This window comes from Xenopus laevis, chromosome 6L, assembly GCF_017654675.1.
Source record: "Xenopus laevis strain J_2021 chromosome 6L, Xenopus_laevis_v10.1, whole genome shotgun sequence".
Lineage (NCBI taxonomy): Eukaryota > Metazoa > Chordata > Amphibia > Anura > Pipidae > Xenopus > Xenopus laevis.
The window spans coordinates 15,988,839-16,010,649 of NC_054381.1; the positions used below are offsets into that span (position 1 = coordinate 15,988,839).

General features: G+C 36.2%; 3 protein-coding genes across 3 annotated transcripts; all 3 read left to right on the top strand.

The window, feature by feature from the left end:
- The first annotated feature begins 1,963 nt into the window (after positions 1-1,963).
- LOC121394849 (histone H3.v1-like) lies at positions 1,964-2,953 on the top strand. Its single transcript, XM_041567029.1, has 2 exons — positions 1,964-2,339; positions 2,707-2,953. The coding sequence occupies exons 1-2, from the start codon at positions 2,221-2,223 to the stop codon at positions 2,924-2,926; spliced, it is 339 nt and encodes a 112-aa protein (XP_041422963.1). The 5' UTR covers positions 1,964-2,220; the 3' UTR covers positions 2,927-2,953.
- Positions 2,954-8,749: 5,796 nt separating this feature from the next.
- On the top strand, positions 8,750-10,044 carry LOC121394850 (protein SQS1-like). The gene is made up of 3 exons (XM_041567030.1): positions 8,750-8,901; positions 9,067-9,153; positions 9,827-10,044. The coding sequence occupies exons 1-3, from the start codon at positions 8,786-8,788 to the stop codon at positions 10,011-10,013; spliced, it is 390 nt and encodes a 129-aa protein (XP_041422964.1). The 5' UTR covers positions 8,750-8,785; the 3' UTR covers positions 10,014-10,044.
- A 5,780-nt stretch (positions 10,045-15,824) lies between these two features.
- Positions 15,825-16,843, top strand: LOC121394851 (histone H3.v1-like). Its single transcript, XM_041567031.1, has 3 exons — positions 15,825-15,992; positions 16,158-16,244; positions 16,612-16,843. Exons 1-3 carry the CDS (start codon positions 15,829-15,831, stop codon positions 16,814-16,816), a joined length of 456 nt encoding a protein of 151 aa, XP_041422965.1. The 5' UTR covers positions 15,825-15,828; the 3' UTR covers positions 16,817-16,843.
- The last annotated feature ends 4,968 nt before the right edge of the window (positions 16,844-21,811 follow it).

A 21,811-nucleotide genomic window follows, 5' to 3' on the forward strand; every position in this document is an offset into this window, starting at 1 on the left:
CGGAGATAAGTAAATAACCCCCAAAATATTATTTTGCAAACTTATAAATTCTGCATTGGTTAAGGTCCAATTGCTGATTGTTTCCTATGGCAAGTGATGGGTAGGCAGCAAGATTTGCTTTTAAAGGAGAGGTAAACCCTAAACATGAATTTGGTTAAAAATGCTATATTTTATACTGAGTTTATTGCAGGGGTCGTCTCAAATTATCCAGCAGAAAATGAGGTGTGTCTGTAATATAAGATGATGCTACAGGGCTGATTATTAAATTCTGATGCTAATTGCACTGGTTTCTCTGCTGCCATGTAGTAATTATCTATATTAATTACTAATCAGCCTTGTGACATTTCTATTCTATGTGCTACTGGGGCATCTTTGGAGACACAGATCTTTACTGCTACTTGGTCTGGTACAGAAGCCCAAAACTTAATGTACAGCATTTCTAGTCTACTTCTTTAGTTAAGCTTTACGTTACGTTATTCCTTTAAGTAGAATGAGCAGGAACACAAGTTCAATATGAAAAAGGTTTAATTTATTTAATTTGTAGACGATTACTGCGTAAGGATCGTATACTGTAGATAGCAATGTGAGATTAATAAATGGTGTGGATTATGATAAAATGATTAATTTCATGACATGGTGGTTCTATACTGACAGCCCAGGTTCTTCCACTAATTCTCCTTTGTATCTTTGTGCAGCAGAAGAAATACAAGAACTTTGAGAGACCTCCCTGTGTGGGTCCTTTTCAATTCATGATGATGATGCTCATTGGACTACTCCTTACTTGCCAGCCTGCATCGGGTAATTATAGGATTCTATTATTCTGCACTTATGTGTCAGTATAAATAATAATAACAATAAATAGATTTTCTTAGCTTTCTATGTCTAATAACATCGTAACCATTTTAATTTTATTTCTTTCAGCTCTGAAACGGTTCACATTATTCCGGCATAAACTGACACTGAAGGCCCATACTCGGAATCTGATTCCATGCAGGTTCTACGCAGACCATGCAATTGATCCATCCGTACTTCAGTTAGAATGGGGTAAAGTTCCCGTAGGTGGGGGGAAATACACCCCTTTAATCCACCTTTACGGTGAGAAAGAACAAACCTTCCATGAGAACAGTAATAAGTACCAGCTTTTTGTATCGCTGGTGCCAACTGGGAACTGTACCTTGATCATCAATCCCACCGAAACCACAGACAGTGGAGTTTATGAATTCATGATGAAGGTGGATGACATTGTGTTTATGCCCGCCTCCAAGATCAAAATTGACGTTTTGGAAGCAAAGGAAACTTCTAGTGAGTCTTTGAACATCATATCTTTAAAGGGAAGATTATGGGGAATTTGACGTGTTTAATATGTGGACCACTTTACTGTTGAATGATTTGTGGGGCAGACACTTGCGTGGGCATAAAGCTGACTGCCACTTTTTACTTGCTTATTATATCAGTCATTTAAAGGAGAAGGAAAACTACAGAGGCAGTTTATTGCCAATAGATTAGCCACAATAGGGCAAGCTGTAACACTATATTTATTCTGCAGAATGCTTTACCATACCTGACTAAACAGCTCTAGAAACTCTCTGTTTGTTTAGGATAGCAGCTGCCATATTGGCTTGGTGTTACATCACTCATAGCTATAGGCTCAGATAACAACAGGGCTGGGAGGAGGGGGGGAAAGGGAGGGGGAGAGAGGAGCAAACTGAGCATGCTCAAGCCCTAGCTCTGGAGGTTTAAGCTGAAACAGGAAGTCTGATACAGAAGCCCATGAGTACACAATAGAAGGAAAGAAATGTGGTGTTTCTTTTGACAGAGGACTCAGAGCAACATTACTTTGAGGGTTTACTGGTGTATTTATATAGACCTTTCTGATAAACTTACTTAATTTTAGCCTTTCCTTCTCCTTTAATGCCATTTGCACTCTTCACTTAATCATTTTGATTTTTTTTTACAGCTCACTCACGGGCAATGCGGGCCAAGGAACAAACAACAACTGCAGCCACTACAACCAAGGCGGCAGTTATAGTGGTGATGGTTATGGGAACGATTCTCGTGATAACCTCAATCTTGTCAGGAGTTGGAATGTAAGTCAATAACACAATTAGCCAATTTTTTTGAATTTCACCCCAATGCTTCTGTTTTTCAAATCATTAAACATTATTTACAGAGCAAAAATCCCATTTTTTTTAATAATAGAACACCATTAAGAAAGTGTCCATGAATTGTGAACTTTTGTTTTATTTTTACAGTTACCTGTATGTGAAACTGAAGAGAAAAGTTGAATCTGGGGATGTAGAAAACCCAGCAGTAAGCACCCCAGTAGCACAGTCTCAGAGGTAAGTAAGAATGACATGTTTTCTTTCTTCATAGTTTCCTAAATCCATAACTTTGCATACACTTCCATCTCACAGGGATGATAATAGGGGGGTATTAAAGGAGAAGGAAAGTCTGTTTGCACTTGGGGTGCCAAATGTTAGGCACCCCCAAGTGAGGGGTTTCAGGTAAGTCAATACAATCTCTTGGGTGTGCCTAACATTTGGCAGGCCCAAGTGCAAACAGATGTTCCTTCTCCTTTAAGTGCATACATTCTGCATGGAATCTATAAATGCCCAAAACAGGGGAACCCTGGATACATTGATTATGCTTTAAGTTGTTTCATAAAGCAAGCAGGTTATATAATATAACTATCCTATTATGTTGTAGTAAACCTAGTCTTGAAATCGAGAATGAAACCTTAGTTAATGCTGAAGAGGAGACTGGTGAAGAAGAGGAAACTGATAAAGAGGAAACTAATGAAGAAGAGGAGAATGAAGAAGAGGAAACTGATAAAGAGGAAACTAATGAAGAAGAGGAAATTGAAGAAGAGGAAATTGAAGAAGAGGAAATTGAAGAAGAGGAAATTGAAGAAGAGAGTAAAACATAATCTCTTAGAAAGGAAGATTTGTGGGCAGGCCACAAAGGGTTTTCCTTTTTTTAAATGAACTTTTTAATACATTTTTGCATTTGAATATAAAAATGATTTGTAGATGTTGGAAAGCATCTCTTTTCGCATATTTGAAATAAAACAAAAATAAAACTTTGCCCGTGTCATTTAGATGTTTTTGTACTAGACGCTAGGGGGCAGATTTATCAAGGGTCAAATTGAAAAATCGAATTTTCAAATTTCGAGATTATTTGACTTCGACTACGGAACAGTCCAAATTCAAATCGAATTTGAAAAAAATAGAAAATTATATTGAAATCTATCATGTACAGTCTCTTTAAAAATTTAACTTCGACTACTTGCCATCTAAAACCTGTCGAATTGCTGTTTTAGCCTATGGGGGACCTCCTAGAACCAACTTGGAGTCATTATAGCTCGGAATTACATACAGGCCATCTCCCATATACTCTATTTTGTCCAAAAAAAAACAAATTTTTAAGAATGATTTCCTTTTTCTCTGTAATAATAAAACAGTAGCTTGTACTTGATCCCAACTAAGATATAATTAATCCTTATTGGAAGCAAAACCAGCCCATTTAATGTTTACATGATTTTGTAGTAGACTTAAGGTATGAAGATCCAAATTACAGAAAGATTCATTATCCAGGATGGACCAGGTCCCGAGCATTCTGAATAACAGGTCTCATGCCTGTATTTTTTAGATATGTTTTGTAAATTCATTGGGAATGTTAAGCCATTACAGCTTTTGTTCTTTAGCTATGGAACCTGTTATCCAGAATCCTTGGGACCTGGGGTATTCCGGATATGGGATATTTCCGTAATTTGGATCTCCTTACCTTAAGTCTACTTAAAAATGTATGTAATATTAAATAAAGTCAATTTTAATAAAATGGAGTCTATGGGTGATGGCCTTACCATAATTTGGAGCTTTCTGGATAACAGGTTTCTGGATCCCATACCTGTAGCTGCTGAATCTTTAATTCCAATTCACTGGAGAGAACAGTATATAGATGGATTTCTATTTTAATTGGTATCTGTCTCATGGAAGACATAACGGCACCTGTTCAATAAATATGGGCAATATGCAGTGACTTGGCTCTCTAAGGGTGTTACTAGATTTTCCTAAATAAAAAGTTCCGACCAAACTAGAATCCGCGATTGGTGATGAGTGAATTTGTCCCGTTTCTCCACAAATTTCCCGCAAAATTCGCAAAACTGTCGAAAATTTTTTAAACTGCCAACGCCCATTAAAGTCGATGGGAGTCCGTTAAGTGTCGCCGGCATCCAAATTGTCGGGCAATAAATTCCAATTGTTTTCACTGCAAATTTGCTAATTTATTCTCTGGCGTAGAAACGCGGAATTTCACCACAAATTCGCGCCTGGTGAATAAATTTGTCCATTACTGTCCACGATGTGATATTATTTATTAATAAAAGCACAATATAATCGGATCAGGATAGACCCGATCAAATAGAGTGAAAATCCAAATCGTATGATTTTTACAGGTTTTTATCCGAAAAGCTAGAATTTATTTATTTTTTTGCCTGAAAAATCCAAAATATTGAGATTTAAGGGCTAATTTCTTGTGCAGACCACAGAAACGTCCAAATAGGATAGAGACCTCTCCCATTGACTTATATACAACCTCGACAGGTCTGCGATGGCGTATTTTCGGATTCAGACTTTTTCCATCTTCGGGGTATAATAAAAAAAATATAAAATAAATTTGAGGGTTTTTCTTCACTAAAAATTCTGCATTTTTTGAGTTTTTGGCATTTGGACTTTAATAAATAACCCTCTTAGACTCAATACTTAGAAAGTCATTCTAAGCTCATTAGTATATCTGCTGTACCTCCGTAAAACTGAACGTATATGTTGTTTTATTAATACTTCTGAAAACTTCTGTGATAACGGATATGTCATCACATGGTGTTTCTCTTTTTTCTCATTATTATTATCATTTTAATGTTATTACAGGAATGGGACCGGTTATCCAGAATGCTTGGGACCTAGGGATTTCCCGATAATGAATCTTTCTGCATTTTGGATCTTCATACTTTAAATCTACTGGAAAATCATATAAACTTTAAATAGACCCAATAGGCTGGTTTTGCCTCCAATAAGGATCAATTATATCTTATTTGGGTTCAAGTACAAGCTACTGTTTTATTATAACAGAGAAAAAAGAAATACATTTTTGGATTATTTGGATACAATTGAGTCTATGGGAAACAGGCATTTTGTAATTCGGAGCTTTCTGGATAATGGGTTTCCCAATAACGGATCCCATACCTGTATTTAAAAACAATAACTGACTGTTGGTTTCATTTTGTTTAGGCTTTATACTAAACTCCTCTATTTATGTTTATATTGGAACCAAGGAGGAGAGCCTTATGTTGTAAGTGGCACTGAAGAAGGGACTGATTTAAACAATGTAAAATCTCAGTAGTGAGCTGAGTAAGACATTGGCGCTATAAACATAAAGGATAGAAAAGAAATTTAAATGAATCCTGTGTTTATTTCCATTTCTTAACTCTAGCCCTACTTAACTGTAGCTCTACTGTTTCACTTCAGTCTCTAGACTGTTACTATAGCAACTGATAGGGTCATTATGACATCATCACTACAGCAGCTACAGTGACTTTCCTACTCTCTCTTCTTGTTTTGCTTATAAAATCTCTCCGTGTTACAGACAACTATATTTTTTCTGTCTGCGCATCACTGTTTGTCACGTTTATATAAATTGCACAAACAAAGAATAATAAAACTCAGATTATCGTAGCTTTCTTTTCTGATGCTGTCAGCAACATTGCAACAATGAGGTCATAATGTCTGGTTGCAAATCTTGTTTACTGCTGAGTGTCACAATGGAGTTGCTATAGTAACTGACATTGTGACATCATGAACACAACAATGACCAGGTGAGCTTCCCATTCCCCAGCTCAGTTTGCTTTTACACGCGAACGATGTTACATCTAACAATCTTGCTCAATCTATCTTTTTTAAAACAACAAATAACGACAAAGAATAACCTTGATATTGCTGAAAAAATGAATAAGTGTGTAGAGAAAAGAACTGTGAGTATAGAAAAAAATTCTATAATATTCTATTTTATTATAATATAATATCTGTAATTATCTTCGGGTGAGGGGGTACAGGATTGTATAGATTAAGTAGGCAACCCTTATAATCCAGTAAAATACAGAAAAAGGAAAGGACATGACCCTACTATCATATCATATATGCCAGATGCTGTTATTTTATTAATCAAAAGTAACACATTTTAAAATATAAATGTACTTTTATATATCACAGTAGTATCAAATGCAAATCAATCTGAGACCTCATTTGTCCCAAGGTTGCAAAGGGGAGTTATTTATCAAAATCCGATTTTTTTACATAAAAAAAGTCTGACCAAACTAGAATCCACGATTTGACCTTATTTATTATTCAAAAAGCTGAATTATTTTGGGTAAAAACGTGATAAAATCGAGCCTAAACCTGAACCATACATTTTTTTTCTGAGATTTTTCCGGAATTGCTAGATTTTTTCTGGCTTTTCATCCAAAAAGCTTGAACTTTTTGGATTTTTGCCCTAAAAGGTTGGATTTTTTGGGCTACTTCCAGCGCAGACCACAGAAATGTCAAAATAGGAGAGGGACATCTGCCACTGACTTATACACAACCTCGGCAGGTCTGATTGGGGATTCTCTGGCTTTTTGCTGCATCGGGCTTTGATAAAAAAAATTGAGTTGCTAAAAAGAAACCTGAAAAATGTGAGTTTTGGCCCAAAAAACCCAACCGGAGATAAGTAAATAACCCCCAAAATATTATTTTGCAAACTTATAAATTCTGCATTGGTTAAGGTCCAATTGCTGATTGTTTCCTATGGCAAGTGATGGGTAGGCTGCAAGATTTCCTTTTAAAGGAGAGATAAACCCTAAACATGAATTTGGTTAAACATGCTATATTTTATACTGAGTTTATTGCAGGGGTCGTCTCAAATTATCCAGCAGAAAATGAGGTGTGTCTGTAATATAAGCTGATGCTACAGGGCTGATTATTAAATTCTGATGCTAATTGCACTGGTTTCTCTGCTGCCATGTAGTAATTATCTATATTAATTACTAATCAGCCTTGTGACATTTCTATTCTATGTGCTACTGGGGCATCTTTGGAGACACAGATCTTTACTGCTACTTGGTCTGGTACAGAAGCCCAAAACTTAATGTACAGCATTTCTAGTCTACTTCTTTAGTTAAGCTTTACGTTACGTTATTCCTTTAAGTAGAATGAGCAGGAACACAAGTTCAATATGAAAAAGGTTTAATTTATTTAATTTGTAGACGATTACTGCGTAAGGATCGTATACTGTAGATAGCAATGTGAGATTAATAAATGGTGTGGATTATGATAAAATGATTAATTTTATGACATGGTGGTTCTATACTGACAGCCCAGGTTCTTCCACTAATTCTCCTTTGTATCTTTGTGCAGCAGAAGAAATACAAGAACTTTGAGAGACCTCCCTGTGTGGGTCCTTTTCAATTCATGATGATGATGCTCATTGGACTACTCCTTACTTGCCAGCCTGCATCGGGTAATTATAGGATTCTATTATTCTGCACTTATGTGTCAGTATAAATAATAATAATAATAAATAGAATTTCTTAGCTTTCTATGTGTAATAACATCGTAACCATTTTAATTTTATTTCTTTCAGCTCTGAAACGGTTCACATTATTCAGGCATAAACTGACACTGAAGGCCCATACTCGGAATCTGATTCCATGCAGGTTCTACGCAGACCATGCAATTGATCCATCCGTACTTCAGTTAGAATGGGGTAAAGTTCCCGTAGGTGGGGGGAAATACACCCCTTTAATCCACCTTTACGGTGAGAAAGAACAAACCTTCCATGAGAACAGTAATAAGTACCAGCTTTTTGTATCGCTGGTGCCAACTGGGAACTGTACCTTGATCATCAATCCCACCGAAACCACAGACAGTGGAGTTTATGAATTCATGATGAAGGTGGATGACATTGTGTTTATGCCCGCCTCCAAGATAAAAATTGACGTTTTGGAAGCAAAGGAAACTTCTAGTGAGTCTTTTAACATCATATCTTTAAAGGGAAGATTATGGGGAATTTGACGTGTTTAATATGTGGACTACTTTACAGTTGAATGATTTGTGGGGCAGACACTTGCGTGGGCATAAAGCTGACTGCCACTTTTTACTTGCTTATTATATCAGTCATTGAAAGGAGAAGGAAAACTACAGAGGCAGTTTATTGCCAATAGATTAGCCACAATAGGGCAAGCTGTAACACTATATTTATTCTGCAGAATGCTTTACCATACCTGACTAAACAGCTCTAGAAACTCTCTGTTTGTTTAGGATAGCAGCTGCCATATTGGCTTGGTATGACATCACTTCCTGCCTGAGTCTCTCCCTGCTCACTCATAGCTATGGCCTCAGATTACAACAGGGCTGGGAGAAGGGAGGGGGGAGAGGAGCAAACTGAGCATGCTCAAGCCCTAGCTCTGGAGGTTTAAGCTGAAACAGGAAGTGTGATACAGAAGCCCATGAGTACACAATAGAAGGAAAGAAATGTGGTGTTTCTTTAGACAGAGGACTCAGAGCAGCATTACTTTGAGGGTTTACTGGTGTATTTATATAGACCTTTCGGATAAACTTACTTAATTTTAGCCTTTCCATCTCCTTTAATGCCATTTGCACTCTTCACTTAATCATTTTGATTTTTTTTTACAGCTGAGTCACGGGCAATGCGGGCCAAGGAACAAGCAACAACTGCAGCCACTACAACCACTATAATGACTACTACAGAGCCGCCGGCTACAAACAGCAGTGCCAAGAAGGCGGCAGTTATAGTGGTGATGGTTATGGGAACGATTCTCGTGATAACCTCAATCTTGTCAGGAGTTGGAATGTAAGTCAATAACACAATTAGCCAATTTTTTTGAATTTCACCCCAATGCTTCTGTTTTTCAAATCATTAAACATTATTTACAGAGCAAAAATCCCATTTTTTTTAATAATAGAACACCATTAAGAAAGTGTCCATGAGTTGTGAACTTTTGTTTTATTTTTACAGTTACCTGTATGTGAAACTGAAGAGAAAAGTTGAATCTGGGGATGTAGAAAACCCAGCAGTAAGCACCCCAGTAGCACAGTCTCAGAGGTAAGTAAGAATGACATGTTTTCTTTCTTCATAGTTTCCTAAATCCATAACTTTGCATACACTTCCATCTCACAGGGATGATAACAGGGGGGTATTAAAGGAGAAGGAAAGGCTTCGTACACTTGAGAGTGCCAAATATTAGGCATCCCCAAGTGATTGCATTTACTTACCTGAAACCCCAGGCCGGTGCTCCTATAAGCAGAAAACTGCACCAGCCCAGGGTTATACCAGCGAGCTCCATGGAGCGATCCTCTTCTGGCATCTTCTTTCTTCGTGCAGTTGTGCATGTGCAGTAGAACGTAAAGCCAAACTTTAACTTAAAAGTCGCTATTTCGTTCTACTGCGCATGGGTCTGCCCCGGGAAATTTGAAGAAAGAAGAAGACAGAAGAGAATCTCTCCGTGGTGCTCACTAGAAAAACCCAGGGCCGGTGCAGTTTTCTGCTGATAGGAGCACCGGCCTGGGGTTTCAGGTAAGTCAATACAATCTCTTGGGGGTGCCTAACATTTGGCAGCCCCAAATGCAAAAAGACTTTCCTTCTCCTTTAAGTGCATAAATTCTGCATGGAATCTATAAATGCCCAAAACAGGGGAACCCTGGATACATTGATTATGCTTTAAGTTGTTTCATAAAGCAAGCAGGTTATATAATATAACTATCCTATTATTTTGTAGTAAACCTAGTCTTGAAATCGAGAATGAAACCTTAGTTAATGCTGAAGAGGAGACTGGTGAAGAAGAGGAAACTGATAAAGAGGAAACTAATGAAGAAGAGGAAATTGAAGAAGAGGAAATTGAAGAAGAGGAAATTGAAGAAGAGGAAATTGAAGAAGAGGAAATTGAAGAAGAGAGTAAAACATAATCTCTTAGAAAGGAAGATTTGTGGGCAGGCCACAAAGGGTTTTCCTTTTTTTTAAATGAACTTTTTTATAAATTTTTGCATTTGAATATAAAAATGATTTGTAGATGTTGGAAAGCATCTCTTTTTGCATATTTGAAATAAAACAAAAATAAAACTTTGCCCGTGTCATTTAGATGTTTTTGTACTAGACGCTAGGGGGCAGATTTATCAAGGGTCAAATTGAAAAATCGAATTTTCAAATTTCGAGATTATTTGAATGTACTTCGACTGCGGAACAGTCCAAATTCAAATCGAATTTGAAAAAAATAGAAAATTATATTGAAATCTATCATGTACAGTCTCTTTAAAAATTTGACTTTGACTACTTGCCATCTAAAACCTGTCGAATTGCTGTTTTAGCCTATGGGGGACCTCCTACAACCAACTTGGAGTCATTTGGTGGACTCAAAAAGTTTTTTGGGGGAAAAACTTTGAACTTTGTCAAATTTCAAACTGGAGAGTTGCTGAACAAAAAGTGAAATAAATAAAAAAAATCACAAATAATAAAAAAAGAAGACCAATTGTTTTAGAATATCACTCTCTACATCATACTAAGAGTTAACTCAAAGGTGAACAACCCCATTACAAGGCATAGCACCACAATCTAATGGGTACAGAGAGAATTTGAAGTCCCCAGCATCAGAGACAAAAAAATATTGATAAAAGCATAAAGAACATATTTGCACAGCTACATAAAAGTTTAAAAAAAGACAACTTTTTTGGACTTTTTTTTGTAATACAGGTATGGGATCTGTTATCCGGAAATGCATTATCCAGAAATCTCCGAATTACATACAGGCCATCTCCCATATACTCTATTTTATCCAAAAAAAAACACATTTTTAAGAATGATTTCCTTTTTCTCCGCTTGTACTTGATCCCAACTAAGATATAATTAATCCTTATTGGAAGCAAAACCAGCCCATTTAATGTTTACATGATTTTCTAGTAGACTTAAGGTATGAAGATCCAAATTACAGAAAGATTCATTATCGAGGATGGACCAGGTCACGAGCATTCTGGATAACAGGTCTCATGCCTGTATTTTTTAGATATGTTTTGTAAATTCATTGGGAATGTTAAGCCGGAGTCATTTCGGCTTTTGTTCTATAGCTATGGAACCTGTTATCCAGAATCCTTGGGACCTTTACTAGATTTTCTTAAATAAAAAAGTCCGACCAAACTAGAATCCACGATTGGTGATGGGCGGATTTGTCCCTTTCGCCACTAATTTGACGAATTTCCCGTAAAATTCGAAAAACTGATGAAAAATTTGTAAACCGCCGACGCCCATTAAAGTCAATGGGAGTCCGTTAAGTGTCGCCGGCGTCCAAATTGTTGGGGCATCGATTCCGATTGTTTTCACTGCAGATTTGCTAATTTATTCACTGGCGTGGAAACGCGAAATTTCACCACAAATTCGCGCCTGGTGAATAAATTTGCCCATTACTGTCAACGATGTGATATTATTTATTAATAAAAGCACAATATAATCGGATAGGGACAGACAGAGTGAAAATCCAAATCGTATGATTTTTACAGGTTTTTATCCGAAAGCTAGAATTTATTTATTTTTTTGCCTGAAAAATCCAAAATATTGAGATTTAAGGGCTAATTCTTGCGAACTCTCCCATTGACTTATATACAACCTCAACAGGTCTGCAATGCCGGATTTTCGGATTCAGATTTTTTCCATCTTCGGGGTATAATTAAAAAAATATAAATTTAAGGGCTTTTTTTCACTAAAATTTCTGAATTTTTTGAGTTTTTGGCATTTAGACTTTAATAAATAACCCACTTAGACTCAATACTCATTCTAAGCTCATTAATATATCTGCTGTACCTCCGTTAAATTTGTATGTTGTTTTATTAATACTTCTGAAAACATCTGTGATAACAAATATGTCATCACACGGTGTTTCTCTTTTTTCTCATTATTATTATCATTTTAATGTTATTACAGGTATGGGACCGGTTATCCAAAATGCTTGAGACCTAGGGATTTCCCAATAATGGATCTTTCTGCAATTTGGATCTTCATACTCTAAGTCTACTGGGAAATCATTTAAACATTAAATAAACCCAATAGTCTGGTTTTGCTTCCAATAAGGATTAGTTATATCTTAGTTGGGATCAAGTACAAGCTACTGTTTTATTATTACAGAGAAAAAAGAAATACATTTTTGGATTATTTGGTTAAAATTGAGTCTATGGGAGACAGGCATTTTGTAATTCGGAGCTTTCTGGATAATGGGTTTCCCGGTAATGGATCCCATACCTGCATTTAGAAACAATAACTGACTGTTGGTTTCATTTTGTTTAGGCTTTATACTAAACTCCTCTATTTATGTTTATATTGGAACCAAGGAGGAGAGCCTTATGTTGTAAGTGGCACTGAAAAAGGGACTGATTTAAACAATGTAAAATCTCAGTAGTGAGCTGAGTAAGACATTGGCGCTATAAACATAAAGGATAGAAAAGAAATTTAAATGAATCCTGTGTTTATTTCCACTTCTTAACTCTAGTTTAACTGTAGCTCTACTGTTTCACTTCAGTCTCTAGACTGTTACTATAGCAACTGATAGGGTCATTATGACATCATCACTACAGCAGCTACAGTGACTTTCCTACTCTCTCTTCTTGTTTTGCTTTTAAAAGCTCTCCATGTTACAGACAACTATATTTATTCTTTCTGCGCATCACTATTTGTCACGTTTATATAAATTGCACAAGCAAAGAATAATAAAACTCAGATTATCGTAGCTTTCTTTTCTGATGCTGTCAGCAACATTGCAACAATGAGGTCATAATGTCTGGTTGCAAATCTTGTTTACTGCTGAGTGTCACAATGGAGTTGCTATAGTAACCGACATTGTGACATCATGAACACAACAATGACCAGGTGAGCTTCCCATTCCCCAGCTCAGTTTGCTTTTACACGCGAACGATGTTACATCTAACAATCTTGCTCAATCTATCTTTTTTAAAACAACAAATAACGACAAAGAATAACCTTGATATTGCTGAAAAAATGAATAAGTGTGTAGAGAAAAGAACTGTGAGTATAGAAAAAAATTCTATAATATTCTATTTTATTATAATATAATATCTGTAATTATCTTCAGGTGAGGGGATACAGGATTGTATAAATTAAGTAGGCAACCCTTATAATCCAGTAAAATACAGAAAAAGGAAAGGACATGACCCTACTATCATATCATATATGCCAGATGCTGTTATTTTATTAATCAAAAGTAACACATTTTAAAATATAAATGTACTTTTATATATCACAGTAGTATCAAATGCAAATCAATCTGAGACCTCATTTGTCCCAAGGTCGCAAAGGGGGGTTATTTATCAAAATCCGATTTTTTTACGTAAAAAAAGTCTGACCAAACTACGATCCACGATTTGACCTTATTTATTATTCAAAAAGCTGAATTGGTTTGGGTAAAAACGTGATAAAATTGAGCCTAAACTTGAATCATAAATTTTTTTTCTGAGATTTTTCCGGAATTGCTAGATTTTATCTGTGGTTTCGTCCAAAAAGCCTGAACTTTTTGGATTTTTGCCGTAAAAGGTCGGATTTTTTGGGCTACTTCCAGCGCAGACCACAGAAACTTCAAAATAGGAGAGGGACATCTGCCACTGACTTATACACAACCTCGGCAGGTCTGATTGGGGATTCTCGGGCTTTTTGCTGCGTTGGGCTTTGATAAAAAAAAATTCAGTTTCTAAAAAGAAACCTAAAAAATTTGAGTTTTGGCCCAAAAAACCCAACCGGGGTTCAGTAAATAACCCCTATAATATTATTTTGCAAACTTATAAATTGTGCATTGGTTAAAGTCCAATTGCTGATTGTTTCCTATGGCAAGTGATGGGTAGGCCGCAAGATTTGCTTTTAAAGGAGAGGTAAACCCTAAACATGAATTTGGTTAAAAATGCTATATTTTATACTGAGTTTAATGCAGGGGTTGTCTCAAATTATCCAGCAGAAAATGAGGTGTGTCTGTAATATAAGATGATGCTACAGGGCTGATTATTAAATTCTGATGCTAATTGCACTGGTTTCTGTGCTGCCATGTAGTAATTATCTATATTAATTACTAATCAGCCTTGTGACATTTCTATTCTATGTGCTACTGGGGCATCTTTGGAGACACAGATCTTTACTGCTACTTGGTCTGGTACAGAAGCCCAAAACTTAATGTACAGCATTTCTAGTCTACTTCTTTAGTTAAGCTTTACGTTACGTTATTCCTTTAAGTAGAATGAGCAGGAACACAAGTTCAATATGAAAAAGGTTTAATTTATTTAATTTGTAGACGATTACTGCATAAGGATCGTATACTGTAGATAGCAATGTGAGATTAATAAATGGTGTGGATTATGATAAAATGATTAATTTCATGACATGGTGGTTCTATACTGACAGCCCAGGTTCTTCCACTAATTCTCCTTTGTATCTTTGTGCAGCAAAAGAAATACAAGAACTTTGAGAGACCTCCCTGTGTGGGTCCTTTTCAATTCATGATGATGATGCTCATTGGACTACTCCTTACTTGCCAGCCTGCATCGGGTAATTATAGGATTCTATTATTCTGCACTTATGTGTCAGTATAAATAATAATAACAATAAATAGATTTTCTTAGCTTTCTATGTCTAATAACATCGTAACCATTTTAATTTTATTTCTTTCAGCTCTGAAACGGTTCACATTATTCCGGCATAAACTGACACTGAAGGCCCATACTCGGAATCTGATTCCATGCAGGTTCTACGCAGACCATGCAATTGATCCATCCGTACTTCAGTTAGAATGGGGTAAAGTTCCCGTAGGTGGGGGGAAATACACCCCTTTAATCCACCTTTACGGTGAGAAAGAACAAACCTTCCATGAGAACAGTAATAAGTACCAGCTTTTTGTATCGCTGGTGCCAACTGGGAACTGTACCTTGATCATCAATCCCACCGAAACCACAGACAGTGGAGTTTATGAATTCATGATGAAGGTGGATGACATTGTGTTTATGCCCGCCTCCAAGATAAAAATTGACGTTTTGGAAGCAAAGGAAACTTCTAGTGAGTCTTTTAACATCATATCTTTAAAGGGAAGATTATGGGGAATTTGACGTGTTTAATATGTGGACTACTTTACAGTTGAATGATTTGTGGGGCAGACACTTGCGTGGGCATAAAGCTGACTGCCACTTTTTACTTGCTTATTATATCAGTCATTGAAAGGAGAAGGAAAACTACAGAGGCAGTTTATTGCCAATAGATTAGCCACAATAGGGCAAGCTGTAACACTATATTATATTTATTCTGCAGAATGCTTTACCATACCTGACTAAACAGCTCTAGAAACTCTCTGTTTGTTTAGGATAGCAGCTGCCATATTGGCTTGGTATGACATCACTTCCTGCCTGAGTCTCTCCCTGCTCACTCATAGCTATGGCCTCAGATTACAACAGGGCTGGGAGAAGGGAGGGGGGAGAGGAGCAAACTGAGCATGCTCAAGCCCTAGCTCTGGAGGTTTAAGCTGAAACAGGAAGTGTGATACAGAAGCCCATGAGTACACAATAGAAGGAAAGAAATGTGGTGTTTCTTTAGACAGAGGACTCAGAGCAGCATTACTTTGAGGGTTTACTGGTGTATTTATATAGACCTTTCTGATAAACTTACTTAATTTTAGCCTTTCCTTCTCCTTTAATGCCATTTGCACTCTTCACTTAATCATTTTGATTTTTTTTTACAGCTCACTCACGGGCAATGCGGGCCAAGGAACAAACAACAACTGCAGCCACTACAACCACTATAATGACTACTACAGAGCCGCTGGCTACAAACAGCAGTGCCAAGAAGGCGGCAGTTATAGTGGTGATGGTTATGGGAACGATTCTCGTGATAACCTCAATCTTGTCAGGAGTTGGAATGTAAGTCAATAACACAATTAGCCAATTTTTTTGAATTTCACCCCAATGCTTCTGTTTTTCAAATCATTAAACATTATTTACAGAGCAAAAATCCCATTTTTTTTAATAATAGAACACCATTAAGAAAGTGTCCATGAATTGTGAACTTTTGTTTTATTTTTACAGTTACCTGTATGTGAAACTGAAGAGAAAAGTTGAATCTGGGGATGTAGAAAACCCAGCAGTAAGCACCCCAGTAGCACAGTCTCAGAGGTAAGTAAGAATGACATGTTTTCTTTCTTCATAGTTTCCTAAATCCATAACTTTGCATACACTTCCATCTCACAGGGATGATAATAGGGGGGTATTAAAGGAGAAGGAAAGTCTGTTTGCACTTGGGGTGCCAAATGTTAGGCACCCCCAAGTGAGGGGTTTCAGGTAAGTCAATACAATCTCTTGGGGGTGCCTAACATTTGGCAGGCCCAAGTGCAAACAGATGTTCCTTCTCCTTTAAGTGCATACATTCTGCATGGAATCTATAAATGCCCAAAACAGGGGAACCCTGGATACATTGATTATGCTTTAAGTTGTTTCATAAAGCAAGCAGGTTATATAATATAACTATCCTATTATGTTGTAGTAAACCTAGTCTTGAAATCGAGAATGAAACCTTAGTTAATGCTGAAGAGGAGACTGGTGAAGAAGAGGAAACTGATAAAGAGGAAACTAATGAAGAAGAGGAGAATGAAGAAGAGGAAACTGATAAAGAGGAAACTAATGAAGAAGAGGAAATTGAAGAAGAGGAAATTGAAGAAGAGGAAATTGAAGAAGAGAGTAAAACATAATCTCTTAGAAAGGAAGATTTGTGGGCAGGCCACAAAGGGTTTTCCTTTTTTTAAATGAACTTTTTAATACATTTTTGCATTTGAATATAAAAATGATTTGTAGATGTTGGAAAGCATCTCTTTTCGCATATTTGAAATAAAACAAAAATAAAACTTTGCCCGTGTCATTTAGATGTTTTTGTACTAGACGCTAGGGGGCAGATTTATCAAGGGTCAAATTGAAAAATCGAATTTTCAAATTTCGAGATTATTTGACTTCGACTACGGAACAGTCCAAATTCAAATCGAATTTGAAAAAAATAGAAAATTATATTGAAATCTATCATGTACAGTCTCTTTAAAAATTTAACTTCGACTACTTGCCATCTAAAACCTGTCGAATTGCTGTTTTAGCCTATGGGGGACCTCCTAGAACCAACTTGGAGTCATTATAGCTCGGAATTACATACAGGCCATCTCCCATATACTCTATTTTGTCCAAAAAAAAACTAATTTTTAAGAATGATTTCCTTTTTCTCTGTAATAATAAAACAGTAGCTTGTACTTGATCCCAACTAAGATATAATTAATCCTTATTGGAAGCAAAACCAGCCCATTTAATGTTTACATGATTTTGTAGTAGACTTAAGGTATGAAGATCCAAATTACAGAAAGATTCATTATCCAGGATGGACCAGGTCCCGAGCATTCTGAATAACAGGTCTCATGCCTGTATTTTTTAGATATGTTTTGTAAATTCATTGGGAATGTTAAGCCATTACAGCTTTTGTTCTTTAGCTATGGAACCTGTTATCCAGAATCCTTGGGACCTGGGGTATTCCGGATATGGGATATTTCCGTAATTTGGATCTCCTTACCTTAAGTCTACTTAAAAATGTATGTAATATTAAATAAAGTCAATTTTAATAAAATGGAGTCTATGGGTGATGGCCTTACCATAATTTGGAGCTTTCTGGATAACAGGTTTCTGGATCCCATACCTGTAGCTGCTGAATCTTTAATTCCAATTCACTGGAGAGAACAGTATATAGATGGATTTCTATTTTAATTGGTATCTGTCTCATGGAAGACATAACGGCACCTGTTCAATAAATATGGGCAATATGCAGTGACTTGGCTCTCTAAGGGTGTTACTAGATTTTCCTAAATAAAAAGTTCCGACCAAACTAGAATCCACGATTGGTGATGAGTGAATTTGTCCCGTTTCTCCACAAATTTCCCGCAAAATTCGCAAAACTGTCGAAAAATTTTTAAACTGCCAACGCCCATTAAAGTCGATGGGAGTCCGTTAAGTGTCGCCGGCATCCAAATTGTCGGGCAATAAATTCCAATTGTTTTCACTGCAAATTTGCTAATTTATTCTCTGGCGTAGAAACGCGGAATTTCACCACAAATTCGCGCCTGGTGAATAAATTTGTCCATTACTGTCCACGATGTGATATTATTTATTAATAAAAGCACAATATAATCGGATCAGGATAGACCCGATCAAATAGAGTGAAAATCCAAATCGTATGATTTTTACAGGTTTTTATCCGAAAAGCTAGAATTTATTTATTTTTTTGCCTGAAAAATCCAAAATATTGAGATTTAAGGGCTAATTTCTTGTGCAGACCACAGAAACGTCCAAATAGGATAGAGACCTCTCCCATTGACTTATATACAACCTCGACAGGTCTGCGATGGCGTATTTTCGGATTCAGACTTTTTCCATCTTCGGGGTATAATAAAAAAAATATAAAATAAATTTGAGGGTTTTTCTTCACTAAAAATTCTGCATTTTTTGAGTTTTTGGCATTTGGACTTTAATAAATAACCCTCTTAGACTCAATACTTAGAAAGTCATTCTAAGCTCATTAGTATATCTGCTGTACCTCCGTAAAACTGAACGTATATGTTGTTTTATTAATACTTCTGAAAACTTCTGTGATAACGGATATGTCATCACATGGTGTTTCTCTTTTTTCTCATTATTATTATCATTTTAATGTTATTACAGGAATGGGACCGGTTATCCAGAATGCTTGGGACCTAGGGATTTCCCGATAATGAATCTTTCTGCATTTTGGATCTTCATACTTTAAATCTACTGGAAAATCATATAAACTTTAAATAGACCCAATAGGCTGGTTTTGCCTCCAATAAGGATCAATTATATCTTATTTGGGTTCAAGTACAAGCTACTGTTTTATTATAACAGAGAAAAAAGAAATACATTTTTGGATTATTTGGTTAACTTGAGTCTATGGGAGACAGGCATTTTGTAATTCGGAGCTTTCTGGATAATGGGTTTCCCAATAACGGATCCCATACCTGTATTTAAAAACAATAACTGACTGTTGGTTTCCTTTTGTTTAGGCTTTATACTAAACTCCTCTATTTATGTTTATATTGGAACCAAGGAGGAGAGCCTTATGTTGTAAGTGGCACTGAAGAAGGGACTGATTTAAACAATGTAAAATCTCAGTAGTGAGCTGAGTAAGACCAATATTGGCGCTATAAACATAAAGGATAGAAAAGAAATTTAAATGAATCCTGTGTTTATTTCCATTTCTTAACTCTAGCCCTACTTAACTGTAGCTCTACTGTTTCACTTCAGTCTCTAGACTGTTACTATAGCAACTGATAGGGTCATTATGACATCATCACTACAGCAGCTACAGTGACTTTCCTACTCTCTCTTCTTGTTTTGCTTATAAAATCTCTCCGTGTTACAGACAACTATATTTTTTCTGTCTGCGCATCACTGTTTGTCACGTTTATATAAATTGCACAAACAAAGAATAATAAAACTCAGATTATCGTAGCTTTCTTTTCTGATGCTGTCAGCAACATTGCAACAATGAGGTCATAATGTCTGGTTGCAAATCTTGTTTACTGCTGAGTGTCACAATGGGGTTGCTATAGTAACTGACATTGTGACATCATGAACACAACAATGACCAGGTGAGCTTCCCATTCCCCAGCTCAGTTTGCTTTTACACGCGAACGATGTTACATCTAACAATCTTGCTCAATCTATCTTTTTTAAAACAACAAATAACGACAAAGAATAACCTTGATATTGCTGAAAAAATGAATAACTGTGTAGAGAAAAGAACTGTGAGTATAGAAAAAAATTCTATAATATTCTATTTTATTATAATATAATATCTGTAATTATCTTCGGGTGAGGGGGTACAGGATTGTATAGATTAAGTAGGCAACCCTTATAATCCAGTAAAATACAGAAAAAGCAAAGGACATGACCCTACTATCATATCATATACCAGATGCTGTTATTTTATTAATCAAAAGTAACACATTTTAAAATATAAATGTACTTTTATATATCACAATCGTATCAAATGCAAATCAATCTGAGACCTCATTTGTCCCAAGGTTGCAAAGGGGAGTGAGTTATTTATTAGAATCTGAATTTTTTTACATAAAAAAAGTCCGACCAAACTAGAATCCACGATTTGACCTTATTTATTATTCAAAAACCTGAATTGGTTTGGGTAAAAACGTTATAAAATCGAGCCTAAACCTGAACCATACATTTTTTTCTGAGATTTTTCCGGAATTGCTAGATTTTTTATGGCTTTTCGTCCAAAAAGCTTGAACTTTTTGGATTTTTGCCCTAAAAGGTCGGATTTTTTGGGCTACTTCCAGCGCAGACCACCGAAAATTCAAAATAGGAGAGGGACATCTGCCACTGACTTATACACAACCTCGGCAGGTCTGATTGGGGATTCTCGGGCTTTTTGCTGCATTGGGCTTTGATAAAAAAAATTGAGTTTCTAACAAGAAACCTTAAAAATTTGAGTTTTGGCCCAAAAAACCCAACCGGAGTTTAGTAAATAACCCCCATAATATTATTTTGCAAACTTATAAATTCTGCATTGGTTAAGGTCCAATTGCTGATTGTTTCCTATGACAAGTGATGGGTAGGCTGCAAGATTTGCTTTTAAAGGAGAGGTAAACCCTAAACATGAATATGGTTAAAAATGCTATATTTTATACTGAGTTTATTGAAGGGGTCGTCTCAAATTATCCAGCAGAAAATGAAGTGTGTCTGTAATATAAGCTGATGCTACAGGGCTGATTATTAAATTCTGATGCTAATTGCACTGGTTTCTGTGCTGCCATGTAGTAATTATCTGTATTAATTACTAATCAGCCTTATATTGTGACATTTCTATTCTATGTGTACTGTATATTGTGAGTGGGTCCCTAAGCTCAGTAAGTGACAGCAGCACAGAGCATGTGCAGTGAATCAGCAGAAAAGAAGATGGGGAGCTACTGGGGCATCTTTTGAGACGCAGATCTTTACTTCTAAAGGGCTGTGGTTGCCTTGGGCTGGTACAGAAGCCCAAAACTTAATGTACAGCATTTCTAGTCTACTTCTTTAGTTAAGCTTTACATTACATTATTCCTTTAAGTAGAATGAGCAAGAACACAAGTTCAATATGAAAAAGGTTTAATTTAATGAATTTGTAGACGATTACTGCGTAAGGATCGTATACGGCATTGTATAGATAGCAATGTGAGATAAATAAATGGTGTAGATTATGATATTTATTAATTATTAATTTTATGACATGGTGGTTCTATACTGACAGCCCAGGTTCTTCCACTAATTCTCCTTTGTATCTTTGTGCAGCAGAAGAAATACAAGAACTTTGAGAGACCTCCCTGTGTGGGTCCTTTTCAATTCATGATGATGATGCTCATTGGACTACTCCTTTCTTGCCAGCCTGCATCGGGTAATTATAGGATTCTATTATTCTGCACTTATGTGTCAGTATAAATAATAATAATAATAAATAGATTTTCTTAGCTTTCTATGTCTAATAACATTGTAACCATTTTAATTTTATTTCTTTCAGCTCTGAAACGGTTCACATTATTCCGGCATAAACTGACACTGAAGGCCCATACTCGGAATTTGATTCCATGCAGGTTCTACGCAGACCATGCAATTGATCCATCCGTACTTCAGTTAGAATGGGG

Excerpts from the sequence above, each read along its gene's own strand:
- LOC121394850 (XM_041567030.1), top strand. The coding sequence starts at position 8,786 with ATGACTACTACAGAGCCGCCGGCTACAAACAGCAGTGCCAAGAAGGCG. Across the intron at positions 8,902-9,066 it reads ATCTTGTCAGGAGTTGGAAT|TTACCTGTATGTGAAACTGA; the intron begins GTAAGTCAATAA and ends TTATTTTTACAG. Across the intron at positions 9,154-9,826 it reads CCAGTAGCACAGTCTCAGAG|TAAACCTAGTCTTGAAATCG; the intron begins GTAAGTAAGAAT and ends ATTATTTTGTAG.
- LOC121394849 (XM_041567029.1), top strand. The coding sequence starts at position 2,221 with ATGAATTGTGAACTTTTGTTTTATTTTTACAGTTACCTGTATGTGAAA. Across the intron at positions 2,340-2,706 it reads CCAGTAGCACAGTCTCAGAG|TAAACCTAGTCTTGAAATCG; the intron begins GTAAGTAAGAAT and ends ATTATGTTGTAG.
- LOC121394851 (XM_041567031.1), top strand. The coding sequence starts at position 15,829 with ATGCGGGCCAAGGAACAAACAACAACTGCAGCCACTACAACCACTATA. Across the intron at positions 15,993-16,157 it reads ATCTTGTCAGGAGTTGGAAT|TTACCTGTATGTGAAACTGA; the intron begins GTAAGTCAATAA and ends TTATTTTTACAG. Across the intron at positions 16,245-16,611 it reads CCAGTAGCACAGTCTCAGAG|TAAACCTAGTCTTGAAATCG; the intron begins GTAAGTAAGAAT and ends ATTATGTTGTAG.